We start from the raw sequence: 16244 nt of genomic DNA, 5'->3' as shown, positions 1-16244 counted from the left end.
TTAGAAGAAAAAAGGAAAAAGGAAAAAATATCAGAAAAAAATGTCCGCTCGGTGTCTGCCGCCCATCCAAAGTAGCGGCCAGACACCGAGCGTCACAAAAACAAAAATAAAAATTATGTGAAAATTATCCCACCCTCCCAGACTGGTGTCCACTGATAGCGGCGGCCAGTCTTAGATGGCAAGAACATCAAAATACCCATTCTCTCCCGACTGGCCAGTCATGAGAGAAACAGGTTGAAACCAAAAGAAATTAACAAACAAAAATACTTAAAAGCCGGCCTGGACTGGCGGCTGCATTACAACAGCAACCAGTCCGGGCCGGCCAACAAACAAAAATTACCTCTCCCTCCCGACCGGCGGCCACCAATATGCAGCGGCTGCAGTCGGGAAGGAACAAAACCGGCCTGTGGAGAAGACTCCAGGCGCCCAGACCAAATAGTTCTTAACAAGAAATCTATCCTTAAATACATGGACCCAACTCACACTCACGGTTGGGGCCCCCAGGTCCAAGGGCATCTAGCTTCCTAATCCAAAATGTATTATGTATGTCTTTGAGATGAAGTGATGTCTACTATGTTCTATGCTCTGTTGTCTCTTATGTTCCTATGTATATGCCCTGTTTTCATGTGCCAAGCCCAATTGCGGGCACGACCCAGTCGTGCTTGGCGAAATAAACTCGATTCTGATTCTGATTCAAAATAGCTCTCATCTCAATAATTGTTTGACCCTGTCACCCCCCCCCCCCCCCGCATGCGTGGAAGGGGGACAGAGTCACTTGGACCCTCAATTGGCTGACATTATGGCGACAGGCAGAAAAATGTCTAGCAACAGCTTGTTCTGACGTGCCAGAGTGGATAGCTGATTTATGCACTGAAATGCGTGTCACATGTGTAATAACCATTTATAGAAAAACATTTTCCCATTGTAGGATGTGTAAAGGTTTCCCCCTTCACAATAGAATTACACATGTGACAAGACAAGCAGGGAAAAGTCCCTTTTCTTGAAGTAGTTAAATCAGTAATTCGAGAACCAATGTCTGCCCTCACCAAACATCACAACGTCATTATACACGCATGCGTATTTCCATTGCGGATTTACACGTGCGTCAGTTATATGACTTTTTTACTCATTACATGCTCTGCCCTCATTGGTTAGCACTCCAGTGGTCTTTTTAAAGTGATTGGAGCACAAAAATAGATGCGATTCTCCTTTAGGTCCTCCACCGGATGGGAGGGCTTACATTTAGGAACCTAGCCTTATTGGCTGACGACAGGGCATCCAGACTATTTTGATTGGTTTCCTAGTGGAGCAACTACTATTTAAAGCTGTTTGAAATTGTATCTACTCAGAGGGCTTGTCAGCTTGAGTGGTCTCCTCTTGAAACATCGCAAGACTTGCCCTTTTTAATGCTTTTGATGCTTTCAAAATAAAGAGCTTGAAATACATTTGAAGACAGTGCTGGTAGTGATGATCGTAATCTGCTAATTACGATTACGCAAAATTACTCGTACATTTTCGCAATTATGCATACATGTAATTACAAATTCGTAATTCAATTGACTTTGTAAAATCATTCATACTTACACATGAATTTACACATGAATTTACGCATAATTTTGTGCCGATTTTGGAGGTGAATAGCAAAATCCCCATACATGCTATTGCTACCAACATTGCTACATATATAATAAGGAGAATGTTGGGTATACGTCAAAAAAATAATTTTTCAAAAAGGACTTTTAGTTTTTGTGAAAATCGATTTTAAAAATGCAAAAAAAAATGGTTTTTAAACCTAGAAAAATGAGTTTAAAAACCATGTTTTTGTATTTTTAAAATTGATTTTCTCAAAAATTACAATGTCTTTTTGAACAATTCTTTTTGTAACTTTTGCCTAGTATTCTTCTTAGCATATGTTGCAATTGTGGTAGCAATGACATGTATGGGGGCTTTGCTATTCACCATCAAATTCGGCACAAAATTACACGTTAATTTACGCGTAAATTCATGCGTAATTACAAATGAGAACAATTAACTATGAAATTGCCTACACTATTCCCCTGAAATTTTGCATTACGATGCGTAATTACGTATTATGATGCGTAATTACAGATGGGCATAATTTTTGCTCATCACTAGGTGCTGGGTCTCTTCTCTTGAAAAATCAGATGTCTCTGACAAAAACCTGACAAGATTAGCTGCATGCTTGCTTCAGGTGTATGGTTTAGACACTATTGAACAAAAGGACTGCCAGGCAACTGGTATTGTCTAAAAGGAAATAAATATGGCAGCCTCCACATGTCTCTTACCTTGTGTTACTTTTAAAGCAGCACCGAGTCTCAACAAATAATTTTCCAATAAACTGTATTCCAGATAAGGGTTATTAATGCATGCCTAGAGAATACAAATTCAGGCTTAGAAAAGATAATGAAAATGTGCAGCCCCACCATGCAGCTTTATAAGTCACTTAAAGTGGTATTTCTTCTCTACTTTAAAAAGATTTTATTGACTATGTCAGAGTTGTATTCCACTTTAAATAACCGTGGATGTATTGGTTGTCAGAACATGCGCACACTCACACACACACACACACACACACACACACACACACACACACACACACACACACACACACACACACACACACACACACACACACACACACACACACACACACACAACATTGGTCCAGACAAACAGTACACTGACCTTGGAAGAACTCTTGGCTTGGTAATGGCTGAGGGGAAGAACATTACACTTGTTGGCTTTTATGCCCTAAATTCTCAATGTGCTAACGTGACGTGAGTGAATTTTTCTTTTTCAAATTGCCATTTAGCAGGGAAGTAATAAACCAAGCTCAGTAGAACTAATTTCAAATGCATTTCAATGTGTTGGACTTCAGATTGATACAACTTATGCTAACCCGTTGAGACAGCATAGCATGAGATACCAAACTAGTGACTACATGTATTTTCTTATGGAAATAACACCTTCTTTTTACAGAACCTGAAACAGTACAAGAAGTGATAGAAATTACTCTGCTTGTACCAAAAGGTACTAATAGCGAACAATTCAGTAATAATTCATGCTTCTTTATTCCAGCATCACTGCACCTAAATCTAATGGCATTGAACCTTGAAAGCTTAGGCTGCCTGCTAAATTTAAGCTCAGACATAGTTACAAAATTAGTATGTAACTAATTTTACATAGTTACAATAGTTACAAAATTAGTATACATATTTTTTAGTCATAATTCTTGTCACAACTAGCAAACTATAAATGTCTGCCTTCTAAAAGCTCTTCAGCAGCGTTGATCACAAATTTTTGCCTTAGTCATTTTCACATCTAAAATGGTATTTTCGATTTCGAGAAGATTTAGCGAAAACACATTGGGCTCGATTCACAAAGCAGTGCTAACTGTTAGCACTGGCCCTTATCACGTCTAAACTGAGTTTAAATGTGAGAAGTAGTGATCGCGCGCAAAGTACTGCACAGAGTGCAGGGCGCTCCGCCCAAAGTGCCCACTAAAGCCTAAGGGACTTAGGCTTTAGTGCAAAACTTTGCGCACGGTACTTAGCGCGCGATCTGGTTGAGAAAACCGGTGCTAACCTACTTAGCACCGTGGTTAGCACGCCTAAAGACTTTAGACGTGCTAAGTAGGTTAGCACCACATAGTGAATCAAGCCCATTGTATTTTCACAATATGGTTAAAATTTTAGGAAATGCAAAATGTCACTATTTTTACTATGAAAATGCAAAAAATCATTATTTTTACTGCAAAAACATAAACAATCACAAACTTATTACAAAATTATTTTTGATGGTATTTTCATTCAAAAGACGAATTTAACATTATTTTCGTAAAAATAATGCAAAAAGAATATCGGCATTTTTGCTCATCACTGCTTTTCAGTCATGCTCTGTACTTAGTTACTATATATACAGTACTTTCATTATATGCTATAATGAGTTTTAATGTTTCATTTACACATTTTAATTTGAACACATGTACTATATGTTTTACCAGTATAACTGTGGAAAGAACAATAATATTTTACAAAGTACAGCAGCACATTGTAGTCATTTAAATTGTAGTCAAATATTTTAAATAGTGGCTGGATAGTGTAACGGTGTGACACAGGCAACCTGGGTTTGGATCTCGGCTCTTCCTGTTCAGCAAGCCAGCATCTATTTAGTAAGAAGTCCTTGGGCTAGACTCCCTAATGCTGGGACTACACCATAAGAGTTTTTGGCAGATGGATGGTTCGATTGATAATTTCAGACAGGACCGATCTAATTTTTGATCGTTTTTATGATCAACTTCTCATAGAAGTGAATGAAAAACGATCGGAAAATCGATAGGACAGTAAATCTGCTGAAAAATCTCATTGTGTATTCCCAGCATAACACTGCTAATGCCTACTGAGCACATCCTAGTGGCTGGAGCTCACGCGTTTTGAGTCCGCCAGGAGAAAAGTGCAATATAAATGTTATTTGCCTTGTCTTGAACAAAATTTACAGTACTGAATAGCTACTGTGAACTTTAAAACCTCTTTTGCAGTGCATGTATCATTATAGTTATTGCTTAATTAAAAATATTATGTCAACACTTTCATGGGGTGCTGGGCCAGTTTCTCATGACATTTAAGCCCTCATTTAAAACTTAGAGAAAATAAAATGATAGCTTCTATAGTAAATAGACACCTTCTGAACCCTTACTTTGTTGTTATTAAGCAAACACAATGAAAGGCCATCCCCCATAATGAATGCAGCACCTTTTAATTCCAGGCACTAGACCACCCTCGTAATTTACTGCTTAACGTTTCTAAAAATGCTTCTTTAGCCTGTGGCATAACTACAATTCACTGGGCCCCCCTGCAAAACTTTGATGGGGCCTGCCAGATGTTCACACCCCTTTCCTTGCCTCCCCTTGGTGTCTTTCATGGCCTTGGGGTCCATCTCACAAGGGTCATAAAACAAGTGTGGCTATCATGATTTGTAGCCATAAAAACACCTGATCTGAAGTATAGTCCCCTGTATCTGAGAAAGGGTAGGTCTGTAGTTGGGGCCCCCTACAGCTCCTCTCTAGTTACACCCCTGCCTTTTGCATTGCACTGACTAGAATCATTGTGGGTTTGAGTTTCACCTTTTCATTTGCCAATTATGTGAGGTAAGGCTCACATTTCTTTATTTTAATTCATTTTCTACATATTACTACTGCATATCAACAGAGTCAGTCATACAATATGAAGGTAAATGCTGCCTCTTGGCATCCAACTGCAGAGTGGCAGTAGCTTGGTGGATGAGATGAACACAAGACACGATTGATCTATATGTTGATGTGGCTACTGACATTCCTTTCTTGGAAGTGTTGTCCATTGATTTGTACAGTGAACTTCAGAACTCTATTAAATAATGCTGCTCACCATACTTTTGTTATATAGTAAGACAATACTTATTAATTTAATTCGATGTGTCTTTAACCACTTGCCGACCGCACGCTTATACCGTGCGTCGGCAAAGTGGCAGCTGCAGGACCAGCGACGCAGTTCTGCGTCGCCAGCTGCAGGCTAATTAATCAGGAAGCAGCCGCTCGCGCGAGCGGCTGCTTCCTGTCAATTCACGGCGGGGGGCTCCGTGAATAGCCTGCGGGCCGCCGATGGCGGCTCGCAGGCTAAATGTAAACACAAGCGGAAATAATCCGCTTTGTTTACATAGTACGGCGCTGCTGCGCAGCAGCGCCGTAAGGCAGATCGGCGATCCCTGGCCAATCAGCGGCCGGGGATCGCCGCCATGTGACAGGGGACGTCCTGTCACTGGCTGCACAGGACGGATAGCGTCCTGTGCAGCCCCGATCACCGGGGATGAGCAGGTAGGAGAGGGAGGGGGGAATTTTGCCGCGGAGAGGGGCTTTGAGGTGCCCCCCCGCAACAAGCCTGCCCACCAGAGTGATCAGACCCCCCCCTGCACATCATCCCCATAGGGGGGAAAAAAGGGGGGCGATCTGATCGCTCTGCGTGCCCGCTGATCTGTGCTGGGGGCTGCAGAGCTCACCCAGCACAGATCCCAACAAACAGCGCTGGTCCTTAAGGGGGGGTAAAGGGTGGGTCCTCAAGTGGTTAAAAAGATATGTTATTGCCACTGCTATTTTACCTACAAAAATGTTGCATTGGTTGACATTGAAAGTGTCATGTGACCTGCTCAACTAATGTTGATCCTGCACCATTTATTGATGGAAATGGTTATGATTGGTGGCCGAGTCTTGACCAATTATTGGACCCTTAAGTGAGAAATGTTTTTTACAATGCACATCATAAGCTTCTTGGTAGACCTTTAGGCTTAAATAATGCTTGCCACCACAAAGGTGACAAATCTATTCTTGTGAAGAAATGCAATGCAGTGCCAGCGATGTGCCTCAGCACATATTTCTCAATATAATGGCTGCAATTTTTTAATTCAAAGTGCAGGTTGTAATGCAGTTTTTTGGCATAATGGGGCTGATTCACTGAAAGTAATGCACCCATCAGCACAAGTTAGTTTGAATGAGTGCCCTCTACACCCGGTCCTGGCAGCATAGCCTGCACTCATTAGTTACGGCTGACGCTTCTAAATGCCACCCAATAGTGATGTAACGGCAATACTTCCCTAGCGCGGCCACTACTACGTTAATTAACCTATTTTGGTTCCTGGACGTAGAAACTACGTCCAGGAACCATGTGCGCTACCGCGCAAGCGCACTCCCGGCCGCGGATTCGGTAGCCAGGGAATCAATGTATCGGGCTATGGTGCCCGATCACTGATTCCTCTCCCCCGCTAAAAAAAAGCAACAGCTTCTCTCAGAAGCTGCGCCTTTTCTGGCCGTTCCCTCCCCGATGCGCCACTCTAAGCGTGTGTTACATGTAAACAAACTCATGGCCGCCATCTTGTGGCCAAAAAGTAATACTACAACTGAAAATAAAAATAAATTAAAATGAACACACATTTACATTATAAATCTATTGTTTACCCCCCACCCTCCCAAAACTACCCAAATAAAATGTTTCCTATAAAAAAACAAAAAACATTACAATAAAAAAAACATGTAAATATTTACCTAAGGGTCTAAACTTTTTAAATATCAATGTAAAGATGACATATTTCTATATTTTTTTTATTTTAAACTTGTTAATAGTGATACAGTAGATGCAAAATGGAAAAAATGCACCTTTATTTCCAAATAAAATATTGTCGCCATACATTGTGATAGGGACATAATTTTAACGGTGTAATAACCGGGACATATGGGCATATACAATACGTGAGTTTTAATTATGGAGGCATGTATTATTTTAAAACTATAATGGCTGAAAACTGAGAAATAATGAATTTTTCCATTTTTTTCTTATTCTTCCTGTTAAAATGCGTTTACAGTAAAGTGGCTCTTAGCAAAATGTACCCCCCAAAGAAAGCCTAATTGGTGGCGTAAAAAACAAGATATAGATCAGTTCATTGTGATAAGTAGTGATAAAGTTATAGGCTAATGAATGGGAGGTGAACGTTTCTCTCGTGAAAACCACGGAACCTGAACGGGTTAAGGTAGCAACGGTTGCGCTAGAGAAGTATCGCGCTTGCACTGTGTCACTATGACGCGGCATTTAGGATTGGTCGTAATTACAACAACAAATAACTTTCCTCCTGTAGGACTCAAAGCACATAAGCATGGCTCAGACAAGTCATTGGTTGGTTGGTAAATTGTGGTAAAGAGGAAGAATTCTTTAAGTCCACAAATTCCAGGCTAAACAGGTGGCTTTCAGTCTGGATTTGAATAGCTACAGGGATGGGGGTGTCTTCAGTGTGTGTGTGGTAGGGAATTCCAAAGGGTAGGGGCAGCATGACAAAAAGCTCTAGCTCCAAAGGTGTTGAGGTGCACTCTGGGAGTGACCAAGTTTATGGATCCTGATAATCTGAGGTTATGAGAGGTGTAGTGCAGTTTCAGCAAGTCCTTCGTGTATCCAAGGCCCAAATTGTGTAGGGATTTGAATGTAAACAGTCCAATCTTGAAAAGTATTCTCCGTTTTACAAGTAGCCAGTGCTGTTAGCAAAGAATAGGTGTAAGGTGACAGTGGCAAGGCTTATTTGTTAGCAATCTGTCAGCAACATTCTGTACTACTTGCAGGTGGTACAGGTCCATGTTTGGGATGCCTACATAGAGGGCACTGCATTAGTCCAGCCTTGATGTAATAAAGATGTAAACTTGGGTTGAAAGTTTGCAATTACTGTGCGTAGCATGCACTCATTTAAATTAACTCATACTCGTTAAAATGTACTCGCTCTGATGGGCGCGTTACTTTTAGTGAATCAACCCCAATGTCCAGAGTATCCCTTAGCAATTCATGAGTTAAGGACAGAGCAGCTGTGTAACTTAACTATAAACAGCACAGAAGAGTCATTTGCCAGGTCAAAGCAGCTCAGTTCAGCAAGTTGTAATCATCCCCAGCATAATCATCTCCCAATTCATGTGAACTGGCAAAGATAAAAATATAAGCTGCACTAACTGTATACTAATATACTGTAGTTAATACATTTTTTTCTTTTTCATGCAGAGCCTGAGAAAGAAATTGAAGAAGCAAAATTGGCACACGAATTACCCAAAGGTATGTATATTTTTGTAGAGCATTTTAAATCTGACATTCAACTTCTAGATCTCTTAGGAAATATTTCCTCTCCTTCTATCTCTAAGCGTTCAAAAAGCAGCAAAACAATATAGTGGCAAATTTGAAATGATTGAATATACTATTTAACCTGGACTCACACGTGACCTAGACTTTAATTACAAATGTCTGTTTTGCTCCTTTCCCCTTTCCCCGGTAGTCTTTAAGTTTAAATCTTACTTAAATGTTATTAAACCTGTCATGTCCTTGAACAGCTGAACAGTAAAATAACATTGCTATCTTAAAGAGAGACTGAATCCATTAAAATTACCTCTTTTTATTTCCCAGTCCTGTTCAGCATTAAGATCAAAATATGATTTGCAGCAGAACAAGGTATTTATCTCCCCAAAATACCGGGGCAAAATTCTACGACTTTCCAAGTTGCAGATTTTGTTGCCCGGGGAGGCAGAGCTAAGCGCAGTAGCAGTTGTAGTGAAAGATGAGAGGGGTGGAGAGAGGTGGTGATTGACTGGACTGGAGGCAGAGCTACCGCACTCAGCTCTGCCTTTTCCAGGAAGTAACGCAGAATTTTGCCATGGGGACTTTGGGAAGGGGGGGGGGAGGGGGGGTAAATACATCGTTCTGGCACAGGTATGTGGCAAATCATCTTTGATCTTTTTTTTTTTATTATTCTTTATTTTTGAGATATAAAGTTATAAAACAGAGCATACAGTAACATAACTATTAGGTACATTCTTGTGTGGGCACGTATATAACAATAAACACATGAAGTTACAGCAAGCCAGTGCTGTTTGAGATTAGGGTATATATGGCCATCTTGTATGAATGGAGGAGCTGGAGTTGGTCATGGACTGTCTATTGCCCAAACGGACTGTGGGTTGTCGGGTAGAGAGGAACAAACTCCTTGCTCTTGACAAAAGGTATATAATGTGATTGAGAGTTGCCGCAAGGTCCATAAGGGGAATTTAGGGGCTGTGGTGACCCAGGAGCCCAGTGGGATCATACATCCCAGGACACCATATATGAAAGACCAAAATTTGCCCCAGGGGGCTACAGTCCAGCAACCTGGAGAGGTGAGTATATATATATATATTGAGCGGCAGAAACCGTGACCGACCCAGTGCACCATAACAAATCAACTGATTACCTAGATCAAAAGTTTATAGAGGAGAATATATAGAAAAGGTAGCAGGAAAGAAGAAAAAGAAAATGGAGAGGAATTAGGACACACTAACCCTTGCGCTGTGAAACCAGTGTGCCTTATCCAGAATTAGAAAGGTTGTCATGCCAGGAGATATAGGATTATATTTATGTTTAATTAAGAGTCAGCTCCAGCCAGCAGAGATCTGAAGCTATTTGATTCAAGGAATTCATGCCAGGGCATCCAGGTGCGAGAGTGTTGATCATCAGTTCGATGAATTGCTGCAGTAAGAGATTCCATCTCGCATATGAATTTGAGTTCAGAAATCCACTCTAAGATGGAAGGTGGTTTAGTATCCTTCCAATGTCTGGCGATCAAAACTCTTGCAGCCTGTAGAAGATGTTTCATCAGAGACTTTTTGATTTTTTTGAGCGGTTTGTCAGTGTGGAATAAAAGATAGAAGGCAGGATCTGGTACCGGGTCTGCACCCGTAAGTTCTTTTATACAGATTTGGACTTTGCAGTGCCAGAAGATGTGTAGCAGGGTACCATTATGTTGCTGACATCTCCAACATTTCTGATCAGCAGTGGGATAAATTTTGTGTAGTCTGGTGGGCGTCAAATACCACTAAGTCAGGATTTTGTAATTTGATTCTTGAATTCTCGAGGATATAGCAGATGTGTGGTTGATTAAGATTATTTTATCCCACTGCTTATCTGTGAAAGACCTCTGGAGATCTGATTCTCATTTCTCTTTCAAAGATTTGGACCAGGCCCCGTCTGAGGACAAAAGTTGGTAAATTGCAGATAGAGTTTTTCTAATTGGGCCTGAGCCCATGCAGAGAGACTCAAAGGGGGTTAGGGATCTGGAAAAGGCTTCCCGGGATCCAGTCGAGCTTAGGAAGTGAGTGAACTGGAGTAAGTTCCAGGGGTCTAAGACAGCTACGAGATTCTTGGATCTGCTGTAACGTGTACCAAGTCTGTCCCCGATGAGGTCTCTGGCCCTGAGGCGAGAGTCCATTCTCCACTCAATATATGCATTACTGTGGCAGCCTGGTTTGCATAACTGATTGTCTAGAATTGGCATTAGAGGAGATGGCCAAGGGGAGAGGTCTGCGCTAGAGCGAAATTCGACCAGGGCACTGAGAGACGCCTTAACCGCTACTGAGGATGAAGGAGGGACTTGAGTAAAGCAAGGCAGTAAGCTAAGGTCATTTGATGTCAGGGCTGATTCCACCTGAACCCATCTCTTCTGAGCAGAATGCCTGTGCCAGCCTACAACACGCGTTAGAGCACCTGCTGCATGGTATTTTCTTGCATCTGGAACTGCAAGGGTTTCTTGTGCCAAATGAAATTCAGGAATAGCCTGTTAATTTGTTTGAAGTGTTCAGGGGGAGGCGTGATAATCATCTTTGATCTTAATGCTGAAGAGGACTGGGAAATAAAAAGAAGTAATTTTAATGGTTTCAGACTCTCTTTAATAGGAGATAGATTTGTAAGTACCCAGCTAGCCAGATGCTTTCAATAAGTCTTTTGAAGAAAACATTTTGTATCTTATGCATTTAAAATTTAAAATTTAACCATGATTTTAATTTGCAAAATAATAAACGAATGCATACATTTCAGAATTCTTTTATTGAATTTTTTTAGTCTTACAATTGTAAGGGAAATGCCACTTGTGCTTTCAGTAAGGTTAAAGGGCAACTAAAGGAGAGGCATATGGAGGCTGTAATATTTATTTTCTTTTAAAGGGACTCCGAGCAGTGCAGAAACTATGGAAAGATGCATATCATTTTAAAGCTCTCTTTCTCCTCTTCCCAATGATATATAAACCACCACCTTACGTCTTTTAGTTTTCGCTATTTTCGCGATTGAAATTGCCGCGACCGCGATTTCGATCGCGAAAATAGAGAAAACTAAAAGGTGTAGGGCAACGATTTTGGTGTCGTCAGAAAGAGGAGAAAGAGAGCTTTAAAATGATATCCATCAAGCCATAGTTATATTGTATTACACAGGACGACACTTTCCCCAGTGTCAGCAGCTCCATTCTGCTGAATGCAGATGCTGACTTTGACAAAAAGTCGTCCTGTGTAATACAATATAACTATGGCTTGATGGATATCATTTTAAAGCTCTCTTTCTCCTCTTTCTGACGACACCTACATCGTTGCCCTACGCCTTTTAGTTTTCTCTATTTTCGCGATCGAAATCGCGGCCGCGGCAATTTCAATCGCGAAAATAGCGAAAACTAAAAGGCGTAGGGTGGCGGTTTATATATCATTGGAAAGAGGAGAAAGACAGCTTTAAAATGATGTACATCTTTCCATAGTTTCTGCACTGCTCGGAGTCCCTTTAAGTAATTCTAGTTGCCTGGTTGTCCTGCTGATCCTCTGCTTTTAATAAATTTGGCCATAGACCATGAACAAGCATGCAGCAGATTAGGTATCTGACACCTTTAGACAACCATCCATATAGCAAATAAGTAATATCGAGTGACTCACATAATAGTGATCACATCAGGTAAATATATGTATACAAATCACATCACAATGGATCACATACTATAATGGCAATAGCAGAGCAAGTAATGTATAACTCCTATATATATGTAAATTCAAAGATGTGCAAAAAAACTCAAATATACCTCTCATGAAAATGCCTGTAAAGTATAATGCACCCAAGCAAAATGCTACCAGAGAGCAGCAAGTGCTAGTGAGAGCAAACTATGTAAAATCCATATGGAGGAGGCGGGCGTTAACTTGTTGCTGACTGGCTAACACCCATGGGCGTGACCGTGGTGGCAGCTACAGGACCGCCGGCGTCAAATCCTAGGGCTCTGTTTTGCAGGAGATCGCGCGTAGGCTGCGCGTGCATCTCCTGCTCGGGGGGTGGAACTCTGCCCCCTCTTCAGTCTCTGAGCGGCTATTGCCACTCGGGAGACTGTTAGACAGTGAAACCGCCGTCTTCACACATAGTACAGCGCTGCGATCAGCAGCAGCACTGTACTGGGGACAGCCGTGTGACACGGCTGTCCCCCTGGGGGTCAAGAGAGCGATTGGCTCTCATAGGCTGAAGCCTATGACAGCCGATCGCGTGATTGGCTGGCTGCAGGGAGAGAGTGAGGGAGGGGAATATGAGAAAAAAAATTACATTTTGTTTAAAAAACTGACAAATAAATATATTTTTTTTTTTAAACAAGTTTTATTTGTTTTATAAATTTTCACCCTTAAAATAAGACAGTACAGACCATATCATGAAATAAGCAGACGCAGCTGCTAATAACATAACAAAGGTTACACAGCAGATAGATATAGTCCAATGGAGAATAAACTTTCAATTTAACCCCAACAACCCCCCTGAGTATCCCATACCTTTCCAACCCCCCTCCCCCCTTCCTCTTCTGCTCTCTCTTTATTTTGTGGTCAGATGATACAGGGAGATATTTCCAATTCGTTGACTTTAACAAGACATGAACTCCTCCATCTATGTCTATCGTGTGATTTCTAGTCGCCCTAAGGTACCCAACAATTGGTGGTATGCATACCAGGAACAGTACTTGAAAGGCTCCATGAGTTGTTTTATTTGATCATCTGAGTAATTAAGAAGTATATATGGTTTCCATCTTTTAAAAAACTTTTTTGTGCCTTTCTCAACATTCAGGGTTGCTTCTAATTTTTCCATTTTAAACAAGAAGGATAATTCGTCATGTACATCAGTTAGACTGGGTGTCGTAGGATATATCCACCTATTATAGATCGCCTTTTTTGTCGCTGCTAATACTAGGTGACCTATGTCTGGTATTCTATGCGATGTGCGTGATGGTCCTTCTATTTTATCTTCCTCTTCATTATAATGAAATAGATATAGCATTGGGTCTTTTTGGATCTGTCTTTTACATAGCTTGCTCAAGAGCTGAGAGACGTCTTCCCAAAGTTTTGTAATATTCGGACATCCCCAAATACAATGTAATAGATCTGCTTCTACCAACTGACATTTTGGGCATTGATTAACATAATGTAACGGGGGGGGGGGTGTTATATTTTATGTTAAAGGCGTATTTGGCTTTATATATGAATAAGAGATGGGATTCTCGCCATTTTTCACTTACTAGAAGAGATCGTAATACGTTGTTTCCCTTTATGATTTTATCCTCAATATTGGTGCCAGGGAAGGCCCGTTCCCAAGTTTTAAAGTTTGTCTTAGATATTATTTCTATTTTGGTTTGGGCTAGGGTCTTCTGCAGCTCCGACAGTGATAATCTCTCTCCACCTGGTTTTAGGAAGCGGTCAAAAGGAGTTAATTTCGCTATAGAGGAGATATTGCTTATATTTTTTTTTATGAAGGACTTAATTTGTGCATATGTGAGAAATTGTGATTTATGGATTCCATACTCTTGCTGAATTTCACGAAAGGTTAAAAGAGTTTGAGTATCTAGATTTAACATATTACTTAATTTAGCAATCCCCTTAGTTTCCCATTGTGCATAAGCTCTATGCATCATTCCAGGTGTAAATGTGGGTGTTCCCCATAGGGGCATGTATTTTGATATTTTCCAGGGAAGATTGAATAATTTCCTTAGTTCTTTCCATGCCACTATTGTGTCCCTGAATACCTGGCTATGCTTAATTCGTGCAGGTAACTGTGCCCAGGGTGTGTGTAATAAGCCCACCAGTGACCACGGTTCAGCTAGGGAGCTTTCTATTGCATAATTTGAGAAAAAATTTGTAGCTGAAACCCAGTCCCTTACGTGACGTGTGATACAGGCAAGGTTGTATCTTCTAACATCTGGTATATTTAATCCTCCATGGATTTTGGGTATCTGAAGGCGTTTAATCTGTATTCGGGCTCTCTTTCCCTTCCATAGGAATTTAGTGAAGGCTTTGTTCAGGCTCATTATGTCTTTATGACGGATTAATAATGGGAGTGTCTGCATTGGATATAGTAGTCTGCCGAAGCTGACCATTTTTATTAATACTGACCTTCCTGACAGCCCCAGGGGTTTATTAGCCCACCTATCTAACTGCTGGATTATATTTGTTATTAGTGGTGTAATATTATTGGCATATAAGAGGGCCGGGTCCCTATGTATTTTTAGTCCCAGATACCTTATTGAGGAGGATGCTACTTTGACCCCTAGAGATCGATGTTCTTGTTTAGGCAGGTGGCTGGAGAGGTAAAGGAGTTCACTTTTTTGTTCATTTATTTTGAACCCTGACTCTTGGCCAATCTCCCTGATAGCCTCAAGAATAAATGGCACCTGTGTTTGAGGTTTGTTTAGGAACAGCAGAATGTCGTCCGCAAAAAGCGCAGACACCACTCTCCTGTCTCCCAATTGCATTCCCTCCACGTGAGTTAAAAGGTAGGAGGCCAGAGGTTCCAGGGCTATATTGAAGAGCAGCGGCGATAGAGGACATCCCTGTCTGGTCCCACGAAAAAGCCCAAAGGATGGAGACAGGAAGCCTGGAGTGTATATTCTTGCTGTGGGAGCTGTGTATAATGAGTTGACAAATTGCATGAATTCCCCTTTAAATCCCATTTTTATTAAAACCTTATTTAGCCAACCCCAGTGGACTGCATCAAATGCTTTTTCCGCGTCCAGGGTTAGTATTGCTGCGTTTTTAAAGGTTTTAGGGTAAGCTTTAACTTGTTCCAATATGGTCATAAGCTTTCTTATGTTTATCACCGCTGCTCTTCCTTTCACAAATCCTACTTGGTTTGGGTGAATTATTGTTGGTAGGAATTGTGATAGCCTGTTAGCCATTAATTTTGTAAATATTTTAAGGTCCTGATTTATCAGGGAGATTGTCCTGTACGAAGCTGGGTCGGCTGGGTCCTTGCCAGTCTTATAAATTAGTTTGATGTGGGCTTCATTACCTGATGTCGGTGTGGGTTTGCCGCCCATTATCGAGTTATATAAAGAAGTGAGTGTGGGTGCTATTTCTGTTTTTAGGATTTTGAAATATTCAGATGGTAAGCCATCCGGGCCCGGGGCTTTATGGTTGTGTGAACCTTTAATAGTGGCAAGGACTTCCTGTTCAGTGACAGGGGTATTTAGTTCCCCTAAATTTTCCTCTGTTAGTTTTCACAGTGTGACTTTCTCCAGGAATGATTCTCTCAACAGCCTGGGTTCAGCGTTTGGTGTCTCATAAAACTGTCTATAGTGTTCATAGAAAACTCTATTTACATCCCCGGGTAGGTGGACTAAGCTATTTTCTTTAGTTCTAAGGGAGTGGATATTGGTGAGTGAGTTTAAGGGCTTGGCCAATCTAGAAATGAGTCTGCCTGATTTTTCCCCATATTTATGGAAAAAAAGCTGCTTATAAGGTACCGTGAGAGTTTCTCTAACCTTAAACCAATGGTCTACTTCTTTTTTTTCATCCAGCCAGTTTTTCCTATTTATCTCTGTGGGTTTTAATTTATATTCCGTGTAAGCTTGTCTGACTTGTTTTACATGTT

At 41.0% G+C, this 16244-nt stretch overlaps 1 protein-coding gene across 50 annotated transcripts in view; it reads left to right on the top strand.

The window, feature by feature from the left end:
- Positions 1-16244, top strand: part of LOC137503854 (titin homolog) — a 1065379-nt gene that overhangs the window by 590269 nt on the left and 458866 nt on the right. For 48 of the 50 annotated variants that reach the window (XM_068231415.1, XM_068231409.1, XM_068231432.1 and 45 more), the window contains 2 exons: positions 3001-3051; positions 8580-8630. In XM_068231415.1, the coding sequence (XP_068087516.1) occupies positions 3001-3051; positions 8580-8630 (102 nt within the window). The remainder of the gene's footprint in view (positions 1-3000; positions 3052-8579; positions 8631-16244) is intronic. The other 2 variants (XM_068231447.1, XM_068231428.1) reach the window with 1 other exon arrangement.

Source organism: Hyperolius riggenbachi, chromosome 4 (assembly GCF_040937935.1).
Source record: "Hyperolius riggenbachi isolate aHypRig1 chromosome 4, aHypRig1.pri, whole genome shotgun sequence".
NCBI lineage: Eukaryota > Metazoa > Chordata > Amphibia > Anura > Hyperoliidae > Hyperolius > Hyperolius riggenbachi.
This window is presented reverse-complemented; position numbering and strand designations above follow the sequence as displayed.